Source organism: Tigriopus californicus, chromosome 2 (genome assembly GCF_007210705.1).
Source record: "Tigriopus californicus strain San Diego chromosome 2, Tcal_SD_v2.1, whole genome shotgun sequence".
NCBI lineage: Eukaryota > Metazoa > Arthropoda > Copepoda > Harpacticoida > Harpacticidae > Tigriopus > Tigriopus californicus.
The window spans coordinates 3,946,893-3,961,019 of NC_081441.1; the positions used below are offsets into that span (position 1 = coordinate 3,946,893).

A 14,127-nucleotide genomic window follows, 5' to 3' on the forward strand; every position below is an offset into this window, starting at 1 on the left:
AAGACAGGAGCCGAGAAGGCGAGAGGGGGGAGATCAAGGAATTTCAATTGGCCCGTAAAACAAAGAGTTCGTAAAATGTGATGATAGTTCGTAAAAGGTAAAATTTGAGAAATCGAAATTGAATACGGAATGAGACTTGCCGGCGAGAAAACGACGAGAGGGCATTCTTCTCCGATGCATCTGCTACATCTGCTATGCATGTTTCCAAAAGACAACACCAAATGCCTTGGAGGTGGAAAAGAAGACAAAGTACGCCCATAATTTTGAGTAATTTCTTCGTTGCGCTCCTTTCGCACGCCTTTACAGTAATTGCAAAGTGATAAAAATAGTTTTAGCCTAAGTGAGGAATTTTTCTCAACTCACAAAAACTGGAAACAAAAGACGCCAATATATACAGATTTTCCCCCCTTCTTTCGTCCTCTTCCTTTGCTCACTGAACTCGAAGAACAGGTCGTCGTTGGTCCCTTTTCGTGTCTGAAGACTGAAGATAAAACTTGAGTCGAAACAAAAGGCCAAAAAATCTGTCAAATTGGTCACCTAAAACGACAATCTCTGCCCGGAAAGCTATTCGTTCAGGGCTCCCAAAGCTCATCTACGGGGTGATCGCGGGGTAACATACTCGCACCTTTCGCCGCCTGACCGGACTTCTCATTTCTTCTAGCTGATTCACCCTGTATTTGACTGCCAATGTCGCTCGGATTTGGAGTCAAGTCAGTTGACCCCAAAGACAAGGGTATATAATAGTGCAAGTCAGTGGCTTGGGGGTTCGTTTTACAAGCCANAAGACAAAGTACGCCCATAATTTTGAGTAATTTCTTCGTTGCGCTCCTTTCGCACGCCTTTACAGTAATTGCAAAGTGATAAAAATAGTTTTAGCGTAAGTGAGGAATTTTTCTCAACTCACAAAAACTGGAAACAAAAGACGCCAATATATACAGATTTTTCCCCCCTTCTTTCGTCCTCTTCCTTTGCTCACTGAAGACGAAGAACAGGTCGTCGTTGGTCCCTTTTCGTGTCTGAAGACTAAAGATAAAACTTGAGTCGAAACAAAAGGCCAAAAAATCTGTCAAATTGGTCACCTAAAACGACAATCTCTGCCCGGAAAGCTATTCGTTCAGTGCTCTCAAAGCTCATCTACGGGGTGATCGCGGGGTAGCATACTCGCACCTTTCGCCGCCTGACCGGACTTCTCATTTCTTCTAGCTGATTCACCCTGTATTTGACTGGCAATGTCGCTCGGATTTGGAGTCAAGTCAGTTGACCCCAAAGACAAGGGTATATAATAGTGCAAGTCAGTGGCTTGGGGGTTCGTTTTACAAGCCAATTAGGATGGTTGCTCTCTTGGGCAGTTGGACGTCGTAATACTCCTAATGAAGAGCTTTGCTTTCATGAATGAAACTACTGCAGTACTACAGCACTAATCTCAATTCCTGGAACGATCAGACTAAGGAACTTGAGCTATGTTTTGAAACAACAACTCGAGGCGATCTTGTGGATTTCATGTGTCAAGAACAATGCAAATTGAAGTCATTTGAATCGAGTTCATCCATTCACGCACAAATTGCCGATTCATCGTCATTTTTCTTCGTGGCAAGAACAACGTCTTGAGAGATTCTCCTCGGACGAAGGATGTAGGCGCATTATCACTTGTCTCGCAGGAAATTGAGTGGAAAATATCAAAGAAAAATTGGGAAACTCCCACTTTTTCAAGCGAGTCACGGAGTGTTTACTCGTTTGTGATTGAAGAAACACGTGTGCTCATTTGGAACTTTTTTTGCCCGCCCTTTGCCATTTGCCAAGGGTTGCTGGATCAATCTCATGAATTAATTTTAAACCAACTAACTTGGTCGGTCGAAGGAAACTTGAAGAGTGCTAGTTTGAATGATTTGTTTCTCATGTCAGTCTCTTTTTGAATGGAACCATACAACTTTGAAAGTTGAAACAAGAAAGATATCTCTTTGCTGACAGTCACGACGGCTATAAATCACCGAGCAGCTTAAATGATCAATGACTCTGGGAAAGACAATTCGAACAAAAAGAAGCATTATCGTTTTGATGGTATAAAAAAATTGAGATTGATTTGCGATTCTTCAAGAAAATGTTCGTGCGAACAATCCTAGTTTCCACCATTTCTACAGCGGTCTTCACACCAAACCACCATTGGTACAGAGCACTTTGGGAGATAGTGGTAATAATAATCATCATAATAACGCTGATGATCGTCATGATTGTCGAGAATCCCATGAGATTTCAAGTATTGCCAGTCCAACGAAACGTGGCCGGCACTCATGAAATCCCAACCTCGCCTTGAGCACGAACTAGAGCACGTCCGAGGCTTAAAGGATAGCGGAATTGTCATGATTGTCATCCCAGGCTCTAAAATCACTCTCGTTCTGAGTAGGTGCCATTCGAGGCCAACCCAGGTGGCTCAGGAAGGCTAGGATGATAATGATCTATAGAGCAGCATAGTCAGCTCTGAAGTGCAGCCAAGCATCAAAAAGTTATCATGACCATGCAACTTTCTGGTCGTCGATTGTCCACCGCGCCACTTTACGAAACGATGTGACTGTACGTACGTACGTACCTACTGTGCAGCTAACTAACCCACATATACCAGTATAGTATGAACCACCAACAACCCTTCCCCTATTAGTTTCAAGTGACCTAGTCTTGAGAAATTTTGGAACACCTCTCGGGTTCAAACATCCCTGTCGAAGTTATGAAAATGAACAACCTCACAGCAAACGAGAACGATATTGGGTGTCGCAGCGGAATTCGATGGAAGATCAAAAAAATCCCGAGCCAATAGCTGATTAATCTGGCGATTATTTGGGGGCCAAAAACTTTAATTATTTCCAGAGATTAAGATCAAAGTGCGTTAGAGCCGGTTTTTTCCTTGAAACGGAAAAAAGCCAAGATGATTTTGTGGTGGTTCACCATTTTTCTGGCCAATTCTTCAGACTTCAAGTGCTCCCAAAGCATTGAAGACAAACAGGGTGCTTGGGAAACTCGATGAGCTTTCTACGTATATTAGCTAATCCGTATCGTTTTGGATGGTAATGGTACTTTGTAGTTCTGAGGAGCACGGTCGGCAAAACACAAAAGAGGTCCATAAACTAAGGAAGTCTGTCAAACTCTCACTATCGCTGGCAATGATCGAAAAGCGAGTGGACTAAAAAACAAGATCAGAATGAGAATCGACTTTTTCAAGCACCGACCCCGATTCCCTAGGCAATATTACCTGAGCCTATCCAGCTACCTTGGCATTGGGGAGACAGTGAGTCCCGGGGTATTAAGAGAGCTAATCTTCACTCAATCACGCGTTTGAAGGCAAAATGGTTTTTCTTGGCTCTAAATTAAGCACCTGTTTCAATAAGGACTTCCAGATTAGAATACTAAGCCCTCGCCTTCATAGCAATCCAGTTTTTGTCAGAAACCGAAATCTTCGAAATGAGCTCCGCTCTTTGAGGTGCTGTGGACCTGTGGCTCTGAAGGATTCAAATGGTTTTTTTCCCAGGTTTGTCGAGTAGTAATTATGTGATAGCTTACCTCAGGCCAGTTGCTCTCTATCTCCAGTTTGCTAATGGAAGCTCAAGATTTGCCTACTATCGATGCCGAGATAAAATGCCCAAGCTTTCCATTCCAGATAACCGCTGGCCATTCAAGTACTCGCTGTCCGCACAGCACTACATACGTATGTATGTATAGTACCATAGAAGTGGATCCTCCGACCATCAAAATCACCGTTATATAAAAAAGTCAGTTTCCTGGCTCTATATGGACTTGAAAAGACGGTTGGAGAGTACCACCAATGCTGAGCTCGTCGTCGGTTTTCTCCCATTTTTTGTGCGTGGTTTGATCCCCCGACCAAGTGTGGGGTCAATCGTAACAGGTGGTTCTTGAATTTCGGTGTTCCTTTCCCATCATCTCGGTTGTATTGTACCTACGCATATACACGTATTGGCTGATCCAGCTTGGCTTTGGTTTGGTTGGATTGGATTGGAGAGAGAGACTCCCTGAGGAAGTTGTCGGTTATTATGTCACTCCAATGCAATGCGGCGCACTCATCTGCGTATACTCGAGTCTCTCTCGAACCCACACCTGGATCTTTCCAGGATTGAAACCCTGGGAAAGGAATCCCAAACAATAAAGATTAAAGAAAGACCGCTCAAAGGAGTATTATACAATCGCAGTACTTTTAGCACATAGGAACACGAGAATCGCTAAAGAACTATGATCTTCGCTTGTATGAAGCTGGGAACAAAATGAAAATTGAAGGTAAAGAGTCTGTTGTGGTTTGGGTTCCAATTCGAATCCTTTGATGTCGTGACAATGTGCCAAAATTGTGATGAAGACGAATGAATAATCTTGGCGGGCCGTGGTTGAAAAACGAGTTGTGTCTGTGTCCAGTACCATCATCGTCATAACTCCTGTCCGAACTAGTCGCGTCCCCAAGAAGCTCACTTTTGTTTGTTGTGAGAACCGCAAGACGACCAAACCACCAACTTCTTATTGTTGCCATCATTATTAGTCGAGTGGCATTCAGAATGCGGCCCCCACCACTTTCGGGAGGTACGATACTGGTCTGTCATCCAGAAGAAGACGAAGAAAAGCCCTTTAAAGTCAGCCGCCCAGGAGAAATATCTACCCTTCGGGCACATGAATAGTAGTCATCATTTATCATTCAAGAGGCCGAATCTTAGAAATTGCCACCAACTCCGAGGAACGGAGCTGCACTGAAATCGATTGAAAGCACTCCCTGATACCTCTTAGCTTGCTTACCCTTGTAGTAGTGCACATGTACTGTAGGCAGAGATTCTATTGTATGTAGTACTACGTATGTACGTAGGGTACGTTCGTTTCGTACCGGAAGAGAAATCTCTTTGTAAGCGAATGAGTCTTCGTCATTGTGCAGGAAGAGGACGCAATCGCTTCACGTTGAGCTCTTCTCATTTCATGCTAGGAAAGAGATCAATGTAATGACTTTTCTTGGTTTGAACTATGTACAATCCGTCGTGGTTGCAGAAATCACACCCTGAGAACGACGAGCGTCCCTTGGATCGCGGTTCTCAAGCAAGACTTTTCCCACCCGTGTCATTAAAATGTGGAGGAAAATTAGGGCTCTTTGACCAGGTTTGTCAGTCCGGCCACAGAAAATAATAACTACAAACATAATTGCACACAAATTAAAAGCATGGTAAAGGTGGGAAGACAGGATTCGTGGTGCATCGGACAACAGCAACAAAGGCTACATTGACAACGCGATGAGGATTTGATTCAAATAATTTTATTACGACAATTCACGAGTGGTGCCATTAAAAAAAAACAAACGTTTGGGAGCGTTGTTGATTGGATTGGCGAGTGGGTTCTCATAAGGTAGGTTCGTATGAACACACGGGCTCTCTTCAAACTTCTAATTTCAAAACATAAGAAGGCTGCAAGACCATTGAGCAAGCCTCAAGATACATCAAGAAGAATCAAACTAAGCGCGGAAAGGAAGTCGTGAAAACGCTGTGATTTGTTAAGGGGGGAAGGGATCCAGGGAGCACTCTTTCTTTCGGAGGAAGTCGTCTTAGTAGTCGTCGTCGTGGTTGATGTTGTTGTTGCTGTTATTGTAGTCCTCATCAGGGCCTGAACACCACCACGATGATCCGAGCCTTGGCAAGCTCCAAATTGGTGAAGAGAGGAACAAGGTAATCAATGCTGGCGATGAGTGATGGAACGGGCCTGACAAACCACCAACACAATGAACTTGGGAGATCAGAACCAATTTGGAGTTGAACTTTTGCTCAGAAGAGGTTAGATGTCATCGTCATATTTTGTGGCATCCTGTTCCTTTCCGGATGGTTCGTGAGAGTGAGTTGTGCTTTGGAAAGAGGGACTTGGTCGAGTATTGGAATAGGCGTTTGGAAGACCCAGGAATGGCAGCTCAATGGCGGGCCTATTCCCATGGTCCTTGGGCTCACGGTCCAGCAGGCTTTGAACATTTTGAACATTGATGCTGTTCATGAGAGATATCACAGTCTTGGCGGGCGCCTCGGATGGGACCCAATGCAATCTTTGCTCGAGCAAACAGGTCACAAAGATTGACTATCACAGAGAGATCCATAACATGTTAACTCTCGGCTCACACAGAGACGGGCAGAGAGGGAGAGATAGCTCAGGCAAGCCACGCCTTCTACCCGCTCTTGTTCCGCTTTCGCGGCTGACAATCCCGTTTCAAGCTTTGGAGCAAAGGAGCGTTCTTGTTCTCCTTGTCAGTGAGAAAAGCGGCTGCGGATATGCTGATCTTGTTGTCCTGGATCTGGTCCAGGAGTTGGTCTTGGAGCTGGTCGATGTACCGAATGGCCTCGAGGATCACATCCAGCTTTGACACATGCTGCTTCCGCGAGATGGCGGGAACGAGATCCTTCAGTCGGCCGAACTCCACGTTGGTCTCTTTATTCTTGTGGACCTTTCCATCACGAGGAATCCCTCGGAGTGGATCTGCTGATTCCGGAGTCGACGGCGACGAAGGGGCTGAGTTGGACTTAACCACCATTTTGCTATTTCAGCGCTTGGATATTTTTCTTATTCAGGAACAAGTGCAAGATGCTCGAAGACGGGAACACACTTCCTGACACTCACGATCGTGATACAGAACTGGTCTACAGTGTGACAGATCTGCTCAATAATGTTCCTCACTCTCGAACGAACGTGCTCGATGTGCGTCCCTCCTCGTTCGTTGGTGGGGCCAAATCTTTCGGGCGCTTCACTCGATCGATCTCTTTTTCCAACGAACCAAGCGCCGGCGAACGAACGAGCGAAGGACGGGCCATCGAGTGGAGTTGTCCGAGAGATTTTGAATTCCCCAGATCCGGCAGCGGATCCTCGAGAGTCCTCGAGATTGACTAGTAGCAGCCGGGGCGAGAAGGAATTCGGTCGTCCTCGCCGTGGGAACTCTTCCACTCTGGAGATAACACTCTCACATGTTCTTCATCCTCCCCACCACATTGGGGTTGTTGGTGAGAGATATGAGCTGGAATTCCGAGTGAGTCGAGGAGATTGGCCTGCCACCAAGCGTGTCAATAGGTAAATGCTGTTTGCCCAGGACCCGAGCTTGCTTTGGAGGACGTTCATGGACTGCTGGGAAGGAAGGAAGGAGGAGGCATTATGGGCCATAGCTGACTGACATGAAGGCCTCCACAGGAGGTATTGTACTGTACTCGCTAGTGTTATTCACTTTCAATGCACTGGCACCTAGAGCAAGTTACCTAGAAGCCTGGCCATTGGGTTACTTAGCTTGTCAACCATCCGACCGACCATCCAAGCAACCAACTAACCAACCAACCATGCTACCTACCACTTGCTCTTCACTGGGTTGTCGAATTGGCCCCCAAGATTTAAATCCTTCTTCGACTGCTTGGTCAAGGCTAGAGCCCCGCATCACCCAGAAAATAGGCTTTATGACTTCTAAGATAATGGGTCTGAAATGCACATGGATGTGCCACTTTCATCTGTGTTTAGTTCGAGGTGCCATGCCTAATTACAGGGCTCCCAAGTTAAGCCAGCCCAAGTAAAGTGTTTCTTCCAACGTTTTACGGGGATCTGAAAGAAGGTAGTTTTTTCCCTACTAATTACTATTCCACCTCGAAACCATCGACAGTTGTACTACCTATGTACGTATATAACCCGCCCGAGCCGACTAGGTATTTCCATTTTCTGAAAAGAATGGTGTGATTGAGCACCTCTCTTCTGGAAGACGTTTGTACGTACATTGTACAGTCGAGATATGATAAAGCATTGACTTGTTTGAAATCTTCGGTTGGATCTTGTCATTCACTCCGGGTCCATGTCTGTATCCGCGTGCCGGAGAATGAGCTTTGGAACTGTTTGAAAGTCGTATCGGCGATCGGGTCAGACCCTTGGCGGAGTCTCCTGGCATTCTTGATCAATGTGGGCAAGATTGAAGATCGAAAAAAGGGGGGAGTTCCCTTCATCTTGTCCTTGTCCAAAAGAATCGAGGGGTGGATCCAGACAATGATAAGAAAGAGACTGGTTATCGTCCTCATAAGTCAACCTACCTCTTGCAACAAAGGTCAGGAGTAGCTCTTGCAACAAAGGTCAGTAGACATTGCACCTACATGGCAGTTTTGGAGGGGGGACTTTACCTAAGTGTGTGTCTTTTCTGGCGGCAGGCTTTTCCCAGCAGCTAGAATGCACTAGAAGATCCTGGAATTGGTGCATGTTTCACGAATCTAGCTTGTATAAGTGCGATTCTAGTTCGCTTGCCCTGAGGTCTGCGTAATAAAGCTTATCAGAGGAAATTAAACTTTGTCCGAATCGTCGAATCGAGATAGGTTCAAAAGAAAACTTTGGGACAAATTATGACGGATGATCAGTTGCTTTTGGGAATGCAGAGCGTTAGCGGTTCTCTACTACCTATGCACATCCCCATTCCAACCCGATGGATGGATCCATGGTTGGTTCCAAACTGGAAGTAGAAGCGAGAGCTGAAAAGTTAATTGCAAAGTGCAACCGCCGAATGCTAATGCGCCTGGAGTCAAAAATTTTTTTTTGGCCAAAAGCTAAAATCAAGTGCTAATCCTCCTCTGAGTGGAAGTGCAATGGTTTGGCGACATTTTTCTCGTGGATGGTGGAGGTATTTGGAGATTTTCCAACCCAACTAACTTGCACCACGTACTACAAGTCCGTACGCACAGGCATTAGAAGGGCAGCGAAAGAAACATGATCAACAGCAGCAACAACAACTACAACAACAACAACCATATCAACGGAGAACGAAGTTGAACAAGTCCAATTTGGATTCGAAATGCATTTGAGAGGCTGTGCTCTCCATTTGGACACGTCCAATCAGATAACATTTTATTGCGGAGCATCGCAAACGTCATAAATTATGTTGTGATTCCTCAATTTGTTATTCTCGAACTTGGTCATATTAGGGCTTGTCTTCAGTCCGTTTTCTCAATCCCAGATCTCTTTGTTCGCTTTTGGCCCGTTTTATCGCTCACGACCAAGATAAATATCCATGTGCTCGAGTATTTCCATAGGTTCACCTCAAGTACATCACAGCGTTGCCACTACCACCCTAGATGTACTCGGGCACCACCTTACTTCAGGGAACGTATGAACAGGCCTCTCACAGAGATAACAAAGGGACTGTACCCGAGTTAAGAAGCCCTTATTATGATCTTTGGCAGCCGTGAAAAGTCGGTTGAGCATTCTCGACCTCGCCCCAAAATCGAGTTGCAACTCACAAGGAATACATGTAGTACATACGTACGTACGTACGTACGTGTGTGCCTCTCATTGTCGAGTCTATTCGAGATCATGAACACAACTCCCCTTACAAGTCCCAATGCTCATGGCTGGATAGGGAGGGAGGAAAAAATAACATACATCCACACGCACACACACACACACACACTCGTTGTGAACAGTGAACAGTGAACACCCCCTGTCTGGTGGTGCAATGCACATAAAGATAATTTGAAGCTTTTCCTCGGCACGTGTTCAGTCACGTTCCCAGTCATTATTAAAATGGAATCGATGAGGCAAACATAACTTTCGGACAGGCTGGGAGCCACGATCCCAAAACTTCCATACAATGTATGTATATCTACTGCGAGGGCTTGAATGTGCACTGTACAGTATACTGTCATGAGCCAAAAGAAACAGTAGTGGCCAAGGAGCACAGTAATGAGTTCCGCTTCAGAATAAATTAGAAAATTGCCCCTTCAATAGACGTCAAAGCCAATCTCGAGGCCACAAGTGATGTTGTTCAATTGAATGATCCACACTACCCATGTGCAATCCAAGAACGGCTGGATCGTGGAACAAATCAGAGTGAGGGAATGTGCTTTTGTGATGGGGGATTTCAGATCAATGGGGTGGACGAGATCGTCACTTGGATGAGACACAATGGAATAATAACGTACGCCACACGCCCATGGGACAATGCCGATTCCCAGGGAGTGTTTTTTTCCCTTGGCGTTCATTTGAATTCTCCCAATACTGGACTGGTTCCATCGTCGCGCATATCCGTTGGTGCATTTCCATTTTCCCTCGTCCCTTTTAAGTGACAGGAAATTACCCACGACTCAAGTGCTCTCACGGGCGCAGTATGGGGCAAAAATAACGAGCCCCAAATATTCCCCTTCATTTGGCTCTCTGGATTCTTCCTCATGTTGTGTAAGAATTCAAACGTCGAACTTGGTCGTCGTTCTCACGTTGCTCTGCTGCCATGGAATTGGGTCGGAAAATGCTGACTGTTCGCCAATTATTGACGTTCAAGTCTTTACCTCCCAAAGTCCCACGTGATCCATCAGACACAGTTCTGACACAGTTCACTCACGCTCTGTAGTAGTCCCTAGCAGTATGTCACGGAACGAATTCTCGGGGTTGGAACTGGGCATTTGGAACGCGATCGCTTTTCCCCCTGGCTTTCTGATTGGGATCTGGCACGAAGCGTGGATCGAAGTGGAAATTGAACGAGATGGCGTCAGTTCCACCAAACAATGGAGAGCACCATTTCTCTCCATCCATGGAAAGGGGGAGAAAGAGAGGAAATCGTGTCATTAAATCGGGGATTTGTTCACCATGGAGTCACGTGTCGTGGGGGGGTTAAGGTCTATCTTGTCTAATGAAGAGATTACGCCTCTCCTTCGTGTCCGTTGTACATTTCGGGGTACATCTAGGGGTACGTATGTACATTCTCATTTCCAAGGAGTGGAGAACTCTCAAAGTTGTAGTTGGTTACTTTTTGCTCGGGATTTGAGATACGGGAATTGCCCTGAGAACGTTCGCACACCGTTTCTCTGCAGATTTGTCGGGAAATTTTCCCTTTAAGTCAATAATGATAGGCTGTAAATGCCATGTGGGCTAAAGGGCTCCAGATCCATGCCATAAAAGGCAAGGCACAAAAAGCAATTTCCCCCCTACTCGTCGAAACTCGGAGCAAACTCTTTACCCCGACATTATGGATGTGGGAAAGAACGTCATATTGACTGGTGATACCTGTGATATCGTATCATGGTTTATTGGCCACATATCTTGCGGTCAGGGCCGCTTTGACTAATGAGCCAAAAAAGGGCCACATCAATCACAAAGCGACGATGCAAGTTGGTAGTACTTGGGCACTCTGTCTGCTCTCTGGTTTAGCATTATGTATTCCGTAGAGCCTGCATTGCTCGAGAGATTTCTGAACTAACCTGAAGTAACCTGAAGTGCACGCGTGAACTCACCTCTCTGAGTCTATTTAAAGAGGAAAAAGCACCAATTTCCTTTCTCACGGTTTGGTACGACATGGTGCTCACTGTCAATTCTCACCCAGAGACGGGGCCAAACCGGCTAAACAAACCACTGCCGGTCGATTTGACGACGATCTACCTAGCATTGGAGTAAATATTTGATATCAGGGCTGTTCCTGCCTCAGAAGGGATCTCAAATGCACTTGGTGAGGAGAGTTTGTCAAATTCTCTTTAAACGGGATCGGGTGAGCATCCTTCATGGAATGGTGTTTGGGCGGTGCCATATTTCTGAAAACTCAATAAAAATCCGGATTTGGGATAGTTGGGAGAGGGACCAAAGGGGACAGTTGAACCAATTTAGAATAACAAAAGCTTCACGTTGGGTCGTCTGGTACCGTCATTGGCCAAAGAAGATAAGGCGATGTTGAACGTTGGACAAAAATCTACAGGGTGCGCAACGAAATAGGTAATGAAATACCCATCCCATTTGGGCATTGCCATTGACCTCGTACTGTAGCTATTTAACATACGTAAAATACAAATTCGGTCCAAACCCCGTGAAATAGCAAAACGCTTCTTCAGTCTTTTTATATTATTCACTTGGTGGCATCAGGGAGTATAAGCCAATTCATTTGTCGACTCACTAGATTGGACGGATAAGGATATCCCGGAGGCGAAAATGGAGCGTACTTGACTAAAATCGACTTCGCCCCTTGATCCAATTGATATCTAGGAGCTAGAGGTATCAATCCAGTCTTTCGAACGACTGAATGTTTTAGTTCATGTTCTAGATGCATCACATCAACTATCGGTTACAAAAGGACAACTTTTCCAGTTTAGGTTCATGTGTCCCTAATCGTTCGTCTCACCCTGCAACGGGTGGCGTCTTTTGTGTGTATTCTTCGTAATTGGTATTCACTCAGGTGTGACTCAGAAAATGTCGTCCCCCAATTGGGAATTTTCATATTTTCACACCTGAGCTCGTTCCCAACCCATTCTGTCAGTTTTGAGCCGAGGTCTCTAAAGAGATCACACGAATGCCGCCGAGAGATTAGAGGAAGACCAAGAAAGAGTTGATTTTCGAAAGGACAGCTCAGAAGAGAAATAGGATACCCCATCGACAGCCATCTCAGAATACCACCCATTCCATTTCGTTATATCTTCGGAGACCCCGAAACAGCCGATTGTTCAAGACTCAGGTGTGCGAGTTAATGCAATGCTCGTTTATTCAATGATGTCCCGTGGATTGTTTCTCACAACCAAGGGAGTGAGTCTGTTTGGGCCGCTGGCTTGACGACAATTTTTGAATCATGGTCCATTCCTTCGTTACAAACATGAGTTGGAGGATCCACCCTCCCAGCTCATGATGTGACATTTGACACTTTGTTTCCCCAGGGTCGCTCATTGATCCCCCCTCCCACCTGGTCCCATTGGCAACACTCATTAAAATATTCCCAGCGTCCCTGGGTCAACTTTCACATGACAATGCGAGGCACATATGTCGAGATTGGAGAACCGCCAAGCTGGAAAAGAGAAAAGGAAGCCACGCCAAAGCCACGCCAAAGCCACGCCACATTGATCCGAGCTCGCTTCAAACGACTGGATGGAAACGAAAGCGCTTGGGATCGAGCAAAGAGAGGAGAAACGTAACAGATGTGCAATGATTTTGTTTCCTATGATTATCTGAAGGCTCAGAGGTAACGGTGGACTACTTCTAAATCCGAAGTCATTTTTTTTATGAAAGCCATTTTATAGTTGTACTCGATGTACTCGAAGGAAGGAAATAGCTTATTTTGCAACTTGAACGAGGATCCAGACAAAAGAAACCGGAGGGGATTAACGTATGGAGCTTGAATGATAACGCACATATCTTCAGTGTTAAGAGGTCCATGTGATTGAATGGACAAGTTCATGAACAGGGGGCAAATGCTCCCCAAAATCGCCCTTTTCCCTCCAGCACTATGCCAATACAGCTTTCTGTGAGTGAGTATGTGTGTGTGTGTGTGTGTGTCCACTTCTGGCACAAGCTATCCCGAGAAAGCCAAGCGAAATTATTATTCCCACGCAATGGGAATTTCCCCATAACAGATGGCTGAAAGCGCCAACGCTATTAACCTTCGGCATCTGAAATCAACCTTTCACCACTCTCCGAATTTCCCGAACCTTGGGGGCATTTCATCAGACGGAATTATGAAAATAGCGGGTGGCCAAAGTTTATTTATGCGTCGATGTCCCTTTATGGACGAATCTCAAATATTCCGACTTTTTCAATCATCTTCTTAGACACTTTCCAAACTCGGTGAGTTAAAGAACGGTATTGGAGACGATTGAGTCACCCACAATAGGTGACTATGCAAGATAATTTCCGAAAAAGACAAAATTATAAATCATGTTCCCAAGAATATATTGTGGAATTGAAACATTTTGTTATACCCAACGCCCATTTGAATTGTTTCAATTGATCCTCTGAACGAAAATGAACTTCTTCTGCCTTGATTAACTTGGCTTGTTTGGAGTTTGTCCAAAGAGCATTTTGATCGAGGAAAGACAACGTGGATGGTTCTTTTGAGTTTTTGCTGGGGAGGGTGGATGGCTGGATGGATTGGCGAGTGAGCCCCAAAAAGTTTGTTCGGATGGGGATGCTTTATCAAAATCTATCAAAGCGGAGCGAGCAAAGTTTTCATTCGTGACACTCTGATGACTTGGATGAGATATTGAGATGAAGGAAGGAAGGGGAATTGCCCAGAAAAACAGAGATGATTTTCAGATAGAACTTTACCCAAACGTAGAAGTTAAGTTCGTCTTCCATCAAGCAAATTGCTTTCGCCTGATTGGATCAAACTTCCCGAAGCCCAATTTGACGACGCGAGAAGTTTTC

General features: G+C 45.3%; 1 protein-coding gene across 1 annotated transcript; it reads right to left on the reverse strand.

Annotated features, from left to right (window-relative positions):
* Positions 1–5,271: 5,271 nt before the first annotated feature.
* LOC131893071 (uncharacterized) lies at positions 5,272–6,712 on the reverse strand. Its single transcript, XM_059243001.1, has one exon. The coding sequence runs from the start codon at positions 6,539–6,541 to the stop codon at positions 6,179–6,181; it is 363 nt and encodes a 120-aa protein (XP_059098984.1). The 5' UTR covers positions 6,542–6,712; the 3' UTR covers positions 5,272–6,178.
* Positions 6,713–14,127: the final 7,415 nt, after the last annotated feature.

Bases quoted from the DNA above. Each gene is read 5' to 3' on its own strand.
- LOC131893071 (XM_059243001.1), bottom strand. From the start codon at position 6,541: ATGGTGGTTAAGTCCAACTCAGCCCCTTCGTCGCCGTCGACTCCGGAA.